The sequence below is a fragment of the Penicillium argentinense genome, assembly GCF_028826775.1.
Source record: "Penicillium argentinense strain IBT 30761 chromosome Unknown utg000004l_segment0_segment0, whole genome shotgun sequence".
Classification (NCBI taxonomy): domain Eukaryota; kingdom Fungi; phylum Ascomycota; class Eurotiomycetes; order Eurotiales; family Aspergillaceae; genus Penicillium; species Penicillium argentinense.
Window position 1 is genome coordinate 4,524,494 of NW_026622663.1, and position 14,479 is coordinate 4,538,972.

A 14,479-nucleotide genomic window follows, 5' to 3' on the forward strand; every position below is an offset into this window, starting at 1 on the left:
TTTTTTTTTCGTATTTTCTTATTTTTTCTATTTGTTTCCTAGATTTCTTTCGTCACAAACAATTTATTGATTTTGATTTATGTTATTTCGGGGTCTTACTGTTTTGGGAAGCCCGACTCATTCGTCAATCTTTTTGCTGTCATGTATGGGGTAAGGAGGGGAGCTGTCCAAGCTTATAAAGACTGCTCTCTCTGTCTCTCCCCGGACTGATGCTCGGTCGTCACCTCATGTTCATTCAAAGAACAATCTCTCTTCCTTCTTTGGTCTTTTGTTGATGTTTATTCGTCGCTTCTTTTCTCGCCTCTCCCTCTCTTGGCCATTTTAGTTTACCTTTTTTTTAATTACATATTTTCTTCCTTCCTCAATGGCAGACGGACGTGGGTATCTTCCAGGGAAACATGAATGATGGTTTCCCAATACTGATGGTTCTACTCGAGCACAGTCAACCAGGCCCGCGCAGTGCGAGTGGCCGAGCTCATCAACGATTACCGAACGCTTTTGCTGCATATTTCCCAGCAGCAGGTCGATGTTCCACCAGAAGACACCTACGAAGAGGGCTACACGGTGCTCCGAGAATGCCACACCGCCGCTCAGAGATTAATGGCTGCCAATTACCAACCTTGCCCGGTGGCTGGCCAGGGCAATGCGGAAACTGAAAAGGCAGAGCTCCAGAGGTACATAAACCCTGCTAATGCATCCATTTTCCAATGGACGAGTCCTATGCATTTCCATTTGTCTAACTGATTCCCACGAGCAGAGTCATCATCGATAGCAGCGCCCGTCGCTTCCAAGCCCACAAGATCTACCTTCGTGCGGCGGCTTCGCGACGCTGGGCCATGACCCGAGCGAACACCCTATGTGGCCAACGGCCAACAGCAGCGCATGCAGCGGCCTTGAAAGGTGCACACGCAACCCTACAACAGGAATTGGCGCGTATCACTGATCAGCATGTTGTCGCCGACCTTCGAGCCGCTGACTTGCGGGCAGGCCATTGGCTCGACGACGATCCCTCCTTAGATGCGATGCGCTGCTGGATTCAGGGGCGGTAATGAATGATGATGATGAATTACCGATCATGAGCCATGTTCATATTCCCAACTGACGTGAGAAAGAGATCTGGCTTTTTTGAGGTCTCTTTCTCCCTTCTTCTTTACTAATTTTCGAGGCCCTCCATCACAGGGTCTTTACCCATTGGCGTGAACGAGATTAAGACTTTTCTTGTTTCTCTTTTGTCTCTAATCCTCGGTGGAGGCCCATATGGGATTGGTATGCGGGGGCTGCCTCGCTCGGCGGGTACAACGCGGGTCGCGATCCTGACCGACGCCATGGAAAAAGAATTCACGAAAGGGCAAGTCTGGATTTTTGTTGAGCATGGCGATGATATCCCCCCTTGTTTCTTTTTCTTGGCCTATTTCTACTCCTTTTGTTACCTTTTGACGTTGGCATTTTCGGTGCGTGTTTGGTGGGTAGAGTGGGCTTGTTGCATCATATCCTCCTGGAGAGGCAATTGACGATACATGATAATTTCCCACATCCTTAAATGAATTGGAGGTTGGAAAGATTTTCCTAACAGCTTACTCCTTACTCCTCACTCCAGTGCAGACTGATAATACATTGATCCGCGAAAACGATCCGAATGCCACCCTAACGTGTTCCACCGTTTTGTTTGCAGTGAGCACCATTAGTCGGTTGTGCGTATCCCCAATAAAGTAAACATAAACTCATCAAAAAGCAAATTGGAAAAATCAAGGCCAAAATTTCGCCCAAGTGAAAAACAAAGCGAACCGATTGGAGGAAGGGGAGCACTTCCGCCAGTGCCGTCTGCAACCAACCCATTGGACACGGCACACAGCCGGGGAACCAGACACCTGGGACTCGAGGCAGAGATGCCAGCTGAAAAAGCCAGAAAGAGGACCAGGGACCACATCTGTGCGCTGGTGCATTCGACACGGCACTTTGCTGCACTACTGCGGTCTCCACCGGAGCCTGAGTTACCCAGTCATGGACGTGAAGAAGGGTAAACGGCAGGGCTTCTGGAGTGAAAAAGCGGACCTCTGGAGGGGGGATGGAACCAACATAGCAGATATACAAAACGGTCGAACCTAGCGCAACTTTCCCTCTCCCTCCCCAGTCCATACGGGGTGGTTACGTCGACGATAAATTCCCGATCGACACGTCCTTTTTTCGAAGAATGGGGAACATCGAGAAGCAGACGGGTTGAATCTGGCCAGGTGGATCCGGGGCTAAGGCGTTAGCTTCATCGGCGCTATGCCAATCGGTTGGCGCATGGGCTCGTGTCGACTCGAGTTCAGCTGGTGCTGGTTTGGCTCCCACCGTTAGGTGGACCCGTTCATCTCCTGATTTCGAGGTGAAAACTCTTCTTGGTGGCTTGTTGATTCACACCTTCTCCATTTAACCTTATACTTTCAAGGTGGATCGGCCTCGGGTTAATTCCAGATCCATGTTTCGGGGCTCAGCTGTTGCCCTAGGCCGACCCTAACCTACTGAATTTTTTCTTCTTTGCGATCGGCATAAATAAACGTCACATAATTAGAACCATCGGTGGGGCATTCTGTCTTTTGTTTCTCTCCTGTTTCCTTTTCCAGGGACGTGCAGTCCTGCCATGTGCTTGTCTCCTCGCGTATCTGCCCGAAGATCGTGGCCTTTTTTTTTCTTTTCCAGTACGGGTAGTACGTACCCACCGACCATATTTTAGCTCCACCGGGGGTGGCGTATGAGTACTTTTGAAACGTCAGGGACTTTGCACGTCGGTCTAGAGCTTATACTGATCAGTAATGCACTCTAGTAGTGATCTTATGATCGGGCAGTGTTTCAATAGTCGCTTTGTTGGCAAGTCGGCGAGACCGAAGAGCTGAAACCCCATTCGGTCGAAAGAAGCGTCCACAAACGTCCTTATTACGCTGATTTTAGAAACAACTAGACATTCCGAAAGAGGACACCCTTTAATCCGTAAGTTCGGGATAAATTATTCTATCCACTGACAAAAGATTTCAATGTGATATATCCAGCATCGAGTCTGATAATTGCCCCGTACTGGCACTTGCGTTACCCTCAGTATAGTGCCTAGGCACTTATCCGATAGAGTATATTATCTAGGCTCCTATCTGATAGACTAACGAATACCAGGTTCACATTGAATGGGTCTCCTTTTCTTATTGTCCTATACAATCTTTCGAATTTTACATTGAGGACATGTCGACAAAAGCTTGAATTCTAACAACGACAATCAGCATAAGGATCACTGGTGAAATTAATTTGGCGTGGAATAGAATGCACACTGGGATATTGTGTTTTCCTACGGTTTGATAGCAAATTACCTGTCGGACTTATGTAGATACATCACATACTTTGATCTGAAAATTAACCTCCGAGCGTACGTTCAGCCATGCTATTCGAAGGTCTTCCCAAAACTACGTTTTTCCATGTGCTGTGATAGGTGTTCATAGGGCGGTGTATCCCATTTCGCTGCACGATCGAAGCCGGGGACTTCTATAGCAAATGCGTAGGCTCTTGTGACTGTTCTCTGACTATCGTTCACACCCCATCAAAGAATTTGATAAAGAGGTATGGTGACTACATTCCGAGAGACTTGAACCGAGCTTCCAGCTGACAAGAGTCGGAAGACAGTAGGCTTCCTCATTGAGAAATTCAGATCGCAAAATCAAAAGAGAAGCCTCCGAATGGAGCGAGGCTTGAAGGGTTTGACGATAGCATGACTGATATCTCAGGTTGCACCAAAACCCTGTGCAGGTGGAGATGTCACGCTGCGTCGATCCAAAAGTTCACGCAGTCGCGCATATAAAGCACCTTTACAGATCCATTGTCAACATTCTCTCCAGCAATTTGGATATCCTTCACTTTCGAGGATTTTAAGGATTTGTGGCTTTGTTTGCTCGAAGTATTTCAGCACAGCCACCGCCTGCCGTGAGTCCCTGCCCCAGCCACACATTCACCGCCACATCTTGGCCATGACGTGGGGGGTTTATTTATAAGTTGCCAGGTACAGAGAGCTCCGCTCACAATTAGGCTGCGACATTAGGTACCTTATTATTAAGTGACCGCTGAGCAACAACCCCACCGTTGAACAGTTCCAAATTTGAAGTTCGACGATCTTCCCAACTGTGGCCTTTCTGTCATCAATTGTCTCATTGGCTGCGTTTGTGTTGTTCGCGGCTGTCCTTGTGCAGTACCCCTCCGGCCCTTCAAGTTCCCTGGATAGTCGCACCACTTCTCCCGGAGCACCCGTGTCTTTCAAAATGCGGTCCGTGGTCTATTTCGTCAACTGGGTGAGTTCTTGCTGGTTCCACGGGTTATTTCATCCTGGTGCAGTTATACAACACTGATCCTAGCTCCGATCTGCACAATATATTGTTGATCAATTCAAGTGCTGACCCCACCTCACAGGCCATCTATGGTCGAAACTTCAACCCGCAGGACCTGCCTGCTGACAAATTGACGCATGTGCTTTATGCATTTGCCAACATCCGCCCCGAGTCCGGGGAGGTGTAAGGGTCCCCTGTCGAGTGTTGTTGTTTGGTGAAAGCTTATCAAGCATGTGCAGGTTCCTGACCGACAGCTGGTCTGACGTCGAAAAACATTACCCTAGCGACTCGTGGAATGATACCGGTCACAATGTATACGGCTGCATGAAGCAGCTATTCCTGCTAAAGAAGCAGCACCGCAAGCTCAAGGTTCTACTTTCCATTGGCGGCTGGACCTACTCACCCAACTTTGCCCGGCCTGCGAGCTCCAAGGAGGGGCGGAACAGGTTTGCTGAAACAGCCACTCAGCTCGTTCTGGACTTAGGATTGGATGGTAAGTCGGGCGCAATTTCTCTTTTTTGAGTGCATCGTTGCTAATTTGATATCAAAGGAATTGATATCGACTGGGAGTATCCCCAAGGTAGGTTGCTATTCCCCAGATGACCAAATAAATTTCAGCAGACATTGAGTTGGCCTGCAGATGATGGCCAGGCCCAGAACCTTGTCGACCTACTTCGCGCTTGCAGAGAGGTAAGTCCCCGGTCTCTGACCCCTTTTTGCAAGTAAGACCACTGCTGAAATTGGAAAAGCATTTGGATCGAGCAGCTGGTCCGCACCGTCATTTCTACTTGACGATTGCTTGTCCTGCAGGACCAAGCAATTTCAACAGACTCAAGATCCGCGATATGGTCTCCCTATTGGACTTCTGGAACCTGATGGCCTACGACTATGCAGGCAGTTGGGACACCACCGCTGCTCACCAGGCCAACATTTGGCCATCTAACTCCAACCCTAGCTCAACGCCCTTCTCCACTGTTGCCGCACTGGATCACTACATCACCGCTAATGGTGTGCCGCCGGACAGAATGGTCGTAGGCATGCCGCTGTACGGACGCGCGTTCACCGATACGGATGGACCCGGCAGACCGTATAATGGTGTTGGCCCCGGCAGCTGGGAGAACGGAGTCTGGGACTACAAGGCCCTTCCGCATCCAGGTGCAGGCGAAAACATTGATATGCAGGTGGGTGCATCATGGAGCTATGATGGTGGCTCCCGCACTATGGTCACGTACGACAACCCTCAGGTTTGCTCCCTGAAAGCAGATTTTGCTCAACGACAGGGTCTCGGTGGAGGCATGTGGTGGGAGAGTAGCGGTGACAAGGGAGGTAAGGAGGCAAAGGCATCGGACGGCAGTCTGATCGGTACCTTTGTCGATGGTGTTGGAGGCCCGCATGCGCTTGATCAGACCGACAATGCTCTAGAATACCCCGAGAGCAGATACGACAATATCCGCAACCAAATGAACTGAGGCGCTGATACAATGTACAATGCCCCATGCCAATTCCTACAACACTCGTGAAGCGATGGCTTGCAACTAGAATATCAGCGTCGGGGAAGACAACATTATCGAACATTCAGAGATATCTTTTCTTGTCCATACTTATTCGCTCATTTTAACTGCGACTACGATACACATCCCGTCTTTTACCTTTACGAGAAGCAATCAAGATTGGCAGAAGCCAAATTTTTTGGAATATTTTTGTATTCACAGTCCAGGTCGTAAATGCCATCAACCGTAACATCAACCGTGACAGATCTGAATGATCTCATCCTAGCCCGGCGAAGCCACACTGAAACGAGGTTCCGAACATATCACGGCTAAACGAAGTCCATTTATTTGGACTCGTCGAAGACGTAGGTGAGGTGGCACTTTCCGCAGTACTGGCGGTTGTGCATAGCGGCCATGAAGACACCGGCACCGCACTGGAAAAAAAATGTGAGTGGGGAATCTCTTATATTGCGGTTTGAGAGTAGAACATACCTCGGGGGCAGGGCACTCGCGGCGGAGACGCTCGATCTTGCCGTCACCGTCAACCTTGTAGTACTTCAGGACGGCGAGCTTGGTCTTCTTGTGCTTGTGCTTGATCTTCTTGGGGGTGGTGTACACCTTCTTCTTGCGCTTCTTACCACCACCACGCAGGCGGAGCACGAGGTGGAGGGTGGACTCCTTCTGGATGTTGTAGTCCGAAAGAGTGCGACCATCCTCGAGCTGCTTGCCGGCGAAGATCAGACGCTGCTGGTCGGGGGGAATGCCCTCCTTGTCTAGATAGGCTGTCAGTGCTTATTTTCGCGCAGGTTGTCGGAAGGCTGTACGTACCCTGGATCTTGGACTTGACGTTGTCGATGGTGTCCGAAGACTCCACCTCGAGGGTGATAGTCTTACCCGTGAGGGTCTTGACGAAGATCTGCATCTTGATGAAGGCCTGCATGGGCGTTAGTGGGCGGTTCGGGATTTTTGCGATGATGAGGAAATAATGAAAGCCAGGTCAAGCGCATAAATAATGATTGTCGCATCTTGGACCTAGAGATTCTGATTGCCCTCGTAGAGCAGGGTATGGGGGGATCGCACTCACCTCGACAGACTTGTCTTCCTCAACCTTGCAAGATTGAAGAAATTAAGTGCCGGTGGGACTCGATTAAAATCGTTGTGCGATCACGTGCTACGCTTACATGACATGGCGTTACAAACGCTACAAACACGGATTATTGTTGTACCGCTACCGTTGGCAACTCATTGCCAAGACCTACCTGAATATGTGTGTCAGCATCCAGTGTCACGTGATACAAAGCTCGCAAGGTGCCTGAGGAAAATGGCGACCAATGACATCGGCGACGGATGCACAAGCCACAATCCAAGCATAGAACCTTAGATCCAGGCAGATCGACTGTTTACTACTATTGCCTGAGTAGGGATATCGCCGTGGCGACCATGGCAGGAGAACCCCTCGTCAGGCCAGGGACACTTTGTTGGTCGCCCTCCTCGCAGGATGATTGAGAACCCTTGCAGAGCCGCCGCGAGAAGCCTCACGACCGAACGCGGGTTGATAGACGGGTAGACGGATGCAAGCAGGGCATGCAACCATTACTGACTACGCAAGGCCTGGATCGTCGGACAAAAGAGCATAATCAGCCAGATGGGTGGAGGCCCCCAAGGGCCCACCTTCGCCACAGCTGGTTTCCCAGACTCCCGCGAGGGCCGTTGCCATGCCAACAAGCGCCTTGTTGATGGGAACCGTGGGTAATTGATAGATCGCCAAAGCTCAGCTGCGACCCGCCTTCAAGGTCCATTCTCTTATTGAGTTTCACTTCTGCTCTTTGAGACCACTCTTCTTCAAGGACCTCTGTGACCTCTGCTCGCCGCAAGACCCGTGAACATTTGAAACAAATCAAAACACAAACTCTCTACAGCTAAGCTACCATCTCGAGGAGGCTCTAGCAACCTTTCTTTTCGTCTTTTTCGCGTTTGTTGCTTTGCTTTGTGAAGTCCACAAACTGACACTGTGACCAGGGACCGTACAACTCGATCGGCTGGGTAGCCATGATATCCTCAAACCCTACATCGACACATCCCGGTCACCATCGCCGTCAACTTTCGCAGCCCTTCGAAGCCGCTCCGGCACCGCGCGCTATGCCTGGTGCTCCATCTTATCGTTCGCATCGCCGCGGTCAAACTGTGGACTATGCTGCTCTCGGTCCACAGCTGACATCCGCCAGCCGTGTCAGCCGCCGCACTGCGCCGAAGACGGTTCCAGAGCTGCGAGACTTTTTTAACGAAAAATCAGGTTTCCCTCGTCAGTCCGGGGCTACACAACAGCAGCCTACGGCACATTTGCGACAAGTCGACCAATCCTTCTTTCCCAGTGGTCTTCCTCTGAACAGCACATACAACCCAATGCCGTACATGTTGAGGGAAGAAGAACTACAGGGAATGTTTGAAGCGGCGACTGCGGATGCTTCTTCTAACACATATGCTCCGGGTCTCTCAAGGTCTGCCAGCGACAATGCAGGAAGGACACCTTCTTTGCAAAATGCTCTGCACCGCATCCAGCAGGAGTGCAGCTTCCCTATGGCCAAGGGAGAACAGCCCGTCTTGTATTCCTGGCCGGAGCATCAGCCTATTGTTCAACCAAAGGCTATATCGCCGAAGATGAGCACTTTTTGTAAGTCAATGCGATCCGTAATTCACCTGACGTATGCTAACGTCTCGTCAAGACACATCCCCCCTTACCCCCGATGCGACGCCCATGAAGGCCTCATTTGATTTCCCCATGTACCACAATGACCAAACCCCAACCAAGTCCCAAAGTTTTTCTATTCCCCGAACCCCGGTCAGTGCTGCCATGCAGAGAGCCCAATCCCTGCAGGGCGCACCAGTTTCCAGCCCTCTTCAGGCTAAGAACCAGATGCTTTCTCCCGCCGACTCGTCCTCCGTCGCTTCCTTCACAGAGTTGGCCGCAATGCCTTCTCCAGCATCTCGGGGTGTCTCGCCGCAAAACATTGATGGGACTACCACGCCATCCACAGGTAACCAGCATTTGCGCGAGGTTTCCCCGCGCTCCTCTCTTGACGAGTCTATTCCTGAGCACCCTGAGGAGTTGAATGATTATGATCTTGATGCGCGAGTCAAGGCATCGGTCCGTGAGACTGGCGTCTCCAACGATCAGATCGCCAAATATATCTCCGGTCCCAATGCCGACGGCAAGTGGCAATGTCTCTTCCCTAACTGCAACTGCGATTTTGGACGAAAAGAAAACATCAAATCCCATGTGCAAACTCACCTCGATGATCGTCCCTACAAATGTGATGTGTGCGAGAAGGAGTTTGTGCGCGGCCATGATCTGAAGCGTCACCTCAAAACGCACACCGGAAAGAAGCCCTATATCTGTGCCTGCGGCGCCAAGTTTGCTCGACATGATGCCCTGACTCGCCATCGCCAGCGTGACATGTGCGTTGGAGGTATGACCGGTAACATTCCGAAGACCACTCGTCGCGGACGTCCCCCAAAGAAGAACCGACCCGATATGGAGACTCGTCAGGCCAAGTCCACTCGCACTCGTCAGCGTGCTGCCAATCGGGGCCCATCGTCATCCCCCGACGAGCCCGAAGTTGCTAGCTTCCAGGATGGTCCAATCTTCACCTCGCCAAACTATGCGCCGTCGAACACCGCGTCTGCCTATACCCCGCCCACATCCCCTGGCGACAGTGCCAACAACGGCAACCATACCGTCTCTTCTCCCACCCCGATTGGAAACCAAGTCTCATCTCAGTTTGAAGATGATATGCTTCCACCCCCGTTATCGCCCCCTCAAATTGCCCATGTCCGATACGAACAAGCTATGGCTCAGTTCAACCGCAACATGATTGTTGAGCCTGCCCGGGAATACATGTACAGCGATTCCGCCCTCTCTCCCCATGAGATGTCTTCGCCTCACACCGCACCAACCCTCGCCGAATCGTCCGTCGGCTCAGAGATCGATCTTTTCATGACCCAAGATCCCTCTGAGCAGGTCAAGGAAGAGTTCGGCACTCTCACAACCCAGAGCCTGACCGACTTTTCCAATTCCTACTACGTGGATGCATCCGATTTCCCCACATCATCCTTCTACCAAGACCTGCCCGAGAAGCCATTCTCTGGCCTCGACACCATGGATGATCCTTACGCGGACTCGATCGACACGCTGTCCAATGAATTCTTGGTTGACCCTTGAATCCACATCACTACTTTCAACCACATGATGGATATGCATTCGACGACCATGTATACGGACTACTTTCAATTATTTTATTCGGCAATTGCGGCGTTTTCTCTTCCAAACAAAAAAGCATGATAGAGGCGCCCCTCACCTTGCTATTTTCGGCGTGACAAAATTTTGCGATGACATCTTATGAGCTTGTACAACTGACGACACCACGATCTGACACGGGAGTTCTTTCTTTTCTTTTCGGGATGAGCGACGAAACTTTGTTGCTTCTGCACATTCAACTTACCGCGCACATGACTGGGCTCTGCCCGGGGTGATGGAATTTTGTGACTTTTGGACTTGGAGAGTTTGGATCTTGTTTTATGCCCTTCCTGCCCCTTCCCCACACCCTTCTATTCTTGTTTTCATTCGATTTTCTGGGCCATGGCCTGTTTCTACTTTTGGGACCACGGATATGACTCGGTGTTGTCTTCTTCGGCGGCGCCTTTTTGGGAGGCTGCCTTCTGGCGTGTCATTTTGTTTTCACCTCACTTAATCATCCTCCCCCCTTTATGATTTGATATGTACTTCATGGGCTCAATGAAATTCCTGTAGCTAGTTAGCTTTGGGTTCTTTTGATAGTGGTCACATATTGTCATTGACGTAGTACCACTCTGTATTTTAGTTTGTTTACGCATCGTGTCAGCACAACTTAACCCAAATATTGCATCGAAATCGTCTATGTTTATCTTGATCTTCTAAGACTTTGTCTAAGAACTATATCACAAGGTACCGTGACCTCGTACATGACCTTTACTGCAGGTGGCGGGCCACAAGAGTGCTTCGGTAAAAGACTCCAACTAGTGGTGGGGCTTCCAAGAGATTTCTAGTTCAAGAAGATGCTCTCCCCGCGTCGCATAAACCGAGCTTTGTACTTGGCCCTTGGGGGCCTTGTCGGCATAGAATGTAGTATTGCCTTCATAGCTGAGCTTACCGTCCTTGGCCTATTTAAACCGATTTTGTTAGTGACCAGGGGCCAGGGCCAGGAAGTAGGGATAACGATAATCCTGAAACTTACAGTAAATGCGCTCGGAGTCTGTACATGAGGCCCGCAAGTCAATTTATCATCTTCGACGCCGCAGAAGCCCTTCCTAGATCTGAGAGAGAAAATGTCGTCTTGGGATCGAGTTAGCCGACGAGACATCAAAACAGAGATCAAGCTTCTTTCGAAACGAACCTGACATCTTCGTGACTCGGAAAACAGCACATGACCCCGCAGCGTACCAAGTCCCGTAGCCGATGATACAGCCTCGCTGCTGGTTAAGTGTTGCAACAATAAGATTGCCTTTGCCCGAAAATGGAGTTCCCGGTGCAGTTGGCTCTGAGCCATGGGTGGTAGTCTTGGTTGGTTCGTGTTGGCTTCTCTTGGGAGGATATTTGATATGTGTGGCAGGGCAGTTTGAATGTTGCCCGTCTGTGATATACTTAGCGCATTTCTTCCATAAGAATGGCTTCTACGATCGACGAACCTGGCTGTGCAGGAATAAATTTCCCTGTCTGAAGGCTGCCCGCAACATTGAAGAAATACCAGATCTCGTTGAGAGCACCGTTTCGACATCTTGGAACCACGGTAGCTCCGTGAGCATTTGATAGAGTTTCTTCGATATCGGCGCGCTTGTATGTCTCTGTATGAGATGGCAGGATACCTGCCTCGGCGAGGAGCTGCGCAGAGATGAGTCTTTTGAGCGGATATAGGGTTGAGAGATAAGACAAACCGCGTATGAAGGAACCCCCTTAAAAACCTCCACGGTCCTGTCAAAGTAGTCTACCACATCTTGCTGTGGGATGTAATCTTCGTAGCAATGGGGCTCGAGAGTGCTGACACAGGTACCATGCTTGTTCCATTCATGTTGCCACAGGTTAGCATCGTCGCCACGATTGTCCTTCCAATATTCACTCATATATTCGAGCAAGTCCCCACGGCCCGAATCGACTAAGATAAGCGAGATGTTGCTGTATTGTCGCTTACGATCACAGAATTGATCGAATCCCCCATTACAGTGGTCAGGCCTGTTCCATATTAGCGAAGTTCCCATGTATCCTAATTAATCATTGCAACCGGAAATTCAGCATACCAAAGACCGTGTATGGTCCATGAGTCATCAGGCCCCAGCGCGGGGTCATAATCCCAGAACTGGGTCTGCATCATTTGACCGCCGGGATAGTTGAAACAGCAAGTGTCTTGGCCATGATATTCAGTTCGACAACTAACTTCTGAGCCAGAACATGTGGACGAAGTATCCGGAGCTTTCCCGTCGTTGGTGGCCGACGATGAGAGCCAAAGGGATCCTAGGGCCTTGAGGATCTTCTGGGGACCTGGGAGATCCAGGACCTGTTGGGGCGATTCCCACATTATAATAGACTTAATGAGCTTGAATGGACCCACGGGGAGTGTAGATAGATATAGTGATTCAATGGTAAGCTCCTACCCAGGACTATAGGCAAGGAGGAAGGAAAGTTGAGATATTGAATGCACGTCGGGGTTGTCGTCGCCCCCCAGCATCTGATGACTAAGGCGATCATGAGCGCGGGTATCCACATGTCCATATGAGGGAATGATCGACAAACTGAGGCACATCAGGTGGCGGCTGCATATGATCAAGTACCTACAATGGGTACCAGACTAGGTGCTACTACGATTTGACGGCATGTCTGTTTTGGGATAGAGGCTATCCAGTTCTAAAGTGTCGGTGCATAATTGGTGGTAGGTCAAGCAATCACTTGGTCTAAAATCCTAGTATATACACTATTACGTAGCATGCTGAATTGGACGATTCGCGTACATGGAAACCCGAGTCGTGAGAAATGAGTTGGGTATCTTTGTATCTATGCTATACTACCAAATGGAAATGTGGTGTAAATGGGGACATGTAGCTCACTCAGGAGATCGAAGTCGCCTGTTTCCGAGCCTTTTCTTCCTTCTCATGCACTCGCTCTTTCCAAAGTCGCAAGACCTCGAATCCCACTTCGACGGCAATGAGTAGGATAATGATCCATTCAAGTCGAAGGCCGTGGGTCTCACTAAGTCGCTCTCTGAGAACGCTGGCGATCTCTTGAGCATAGTCCATCTTTTCGTTCAAAAGTTTGATGCGGATGCCCACGTCCAAGGCTCTGCCAACTTGTTCATAATATCCCTCTAACCCAAGCTCATGTCGACTATCCCAGAAAATATCCGGAAGAGAGTCGGTAAGCTCAGAATAGAGATTGAGTTGCGCGCGCACACTAAGCAGCTGTCCGGTCTTTCGAAGGATGAAGTCGCGCGTGTATGGCAAACGAGAGCCCTTTGACAGGAGAGTTGGGATTGTGCGGGTTGACTCGAAGTAATTTGACAGAAGACTTTCAAGAACTGCCAACTTTGTACTTCGAGCAAGCCCCGACGAGAATGCAACCTTAGTCAAGACAGTATCAATTGACTGTTGCGCTGCAAGTGGTACTCTTGGACCTCCATCTCCAGTTTTCACGCCCAAGATAATCGTATCTCCCTTGATGCTGCTGTTTTCCCGCTTCGGGTCCTCCACAAACTCTAGATCTTCGGTTTCAATTTCGTCCACATGGACCCCCTCTGCTGCAGGAAGGAGGGTTCTCGTGGCCAGAAAAGAAGTGAAGCCTTCGGGTAGCGCCCATGCCACCACTGTACCAGATGGGAACACGAAGACATCGCCTACTTCGTCAGAGGACAAATCTGCGGTGGATGGGTTCCCGACGCGTCTTCTAGAGTCAATTGGTATCTGGACATGTACCACCTGAGGGAAAAGTCCGGTTTCCAGTGGATCGGGCTCGTATCCCTTCTCCTGCAGTATGTCTCGAACTTTGCGTATGTTAAACTGCTCGGCCACGGCGTAGGCGGTAATTATCTATACCGAAAAGGCACTCAGCAAAGGTCTCGCTTAGAAGCATGTCCTTCGTACGAACCTTAGTTTGATGGATGCCCTGCTCCTTGAGCTGGGCCTTGGAGAGAAATCCATCTCTCGATCTTTGCGCCTCCACTGCAACTCGTCGAAGGGACGTGGGCGCCGCTGGTACTCTCGCACTACGTCTCCGTTGTTTCTGCAGTTCTGGGTTCTCCGAAGATGCGTCGTCCGTGGAGGGCTGCGTTTGCGCTAGTTGAGCATTCGACGTGAAGAAGTCTCGCCGACGAGGGAGTGCCAATGCTGGCGATGCGTGTAGGTACTGAATCTGCGCCTGTCTTAAGGGCCGAGGTATCATCGGTCGCTTACAGGCTGAGCAGATGGCGGATCTGGCAAACATGATGATGTGCAAAAACCAGAAGCGCGATGACATCGTCTGAAGATCGGAGCCGAGGGACACACCCGCTTAGTCAGAGCTCCGCTCCAACTCTAGCTTCCCCCAGCTCCACGCCGTCGCAATCCAGCCTCCGCTTGCTGGTCGCAACT

General features: G+C 50.4%; 5 protein-coding genes across 5 annotated transcripts; 3 read left to right on the plus strand and 2 right to left on the minus strand.

The window, feature by feature from the left end:
* Window positions 1–364: 364 nt before the first annotated feature.
* Window positions 365–1,049, plus strand: N7532_004619 (uncharacterized protein; the record flags this gene model as incomplete). Its single annotated transcript, XM_056617113.1, has 3 exons — window positions 365–377; window positions 443–674; window positions 758–1,049. The coding sequence occupies 3 exons, from the start codon at window positions 365–367 to the stop codon at window positions 1,047–1,049; spliced, it is 537 nt and encodes a 178-aa protein (XP_056477470.1).
* A 3,228-nt stretch (window positions 1,050–4,277) lies between these two features.
* On the plus strand, window positions 4,278–5,812 carry N7532_004620 (glycoside hydrolase family 18 protein; the record flags this gene model as incomplete). The annotated part of the gene is made up of 6 exons (XM_056617114.1): window positions 4,278–4,307; window positions 4,426–4,526; window positions 4,583–4,836; window positions 4,894–4,923; window positions 4,984–5,033; window positions 5,093–5,812. 6 exons carry the CDS (start codon window positions 4,278–4,280, stop codon window positions 5,810–5,812), a joined length of 1,185 nt encoding a protein of 394 aa, XP_056477471.1.
* Window positions 5,813–7,882: 2,070 nt separating this feature from the next.
* On the plus strand, window positions 7,883–10,052 carry ace2 (putative C2H2 transcription factor (Swi5); the record flags this gene model as incomplete). Its single annotated transcript, XM_056617115.1, has 2 exons — window positions 7,883–8,504; window positions 8,557–10,052. 2 exons carry the CDS (start codon window positions 7,883–7,885, stop codon window positions 10,050–10,052), a joined length of 2,118 nt encoding a protein of 705 aa, XP_056477472.1.
* Window positions 10,053–10,885: 833 nt separating this feature from the next.
* N7532_004622 (T2 family ribonuclease) lies at window positions 10,886–12,438 on the minus strand (the record flags this gene model as incomplete). Its single annotated transcript, XM_056617116.1, has 6 exons — window positions 10,886–11,029; window positions 11,104–11,201; window positions 11,263–11,499; window positions 11,555–11,747; window positions 11,801–12,095; window positions 12,161–12,438. The coding sequence occupies 6 exons, from the start codon at window positions 12,436–12,438 to the stop codon at window positions 10,886–10,888; spliced, it is 1,245 nt and encodes a 414-aa protein (XP_056477473.1).
* A 526-nt stretch (window positions 12,439–12,964) lies between these two features.
* On the minus strand, window positions 12,965–14,333 carry N7532_004623 (RMD1 family protein; the record flags this gene model as incomplete). The annotated part of the gene is made up of 2 exons (XM_056617117.1): window positions 12,965–13,939; window positions 13,998–14,333. 2 exons carry the CDS (start codon window positions 14,331–14,333, stop codon window positions 12,965–12,967), a joined length of 1,311 nt encoding a protein of 436 aa, XP_056477474.1.
* Between the last annotated feature and the right edge of the window lie 146 nt (window positions 14,334–14,479).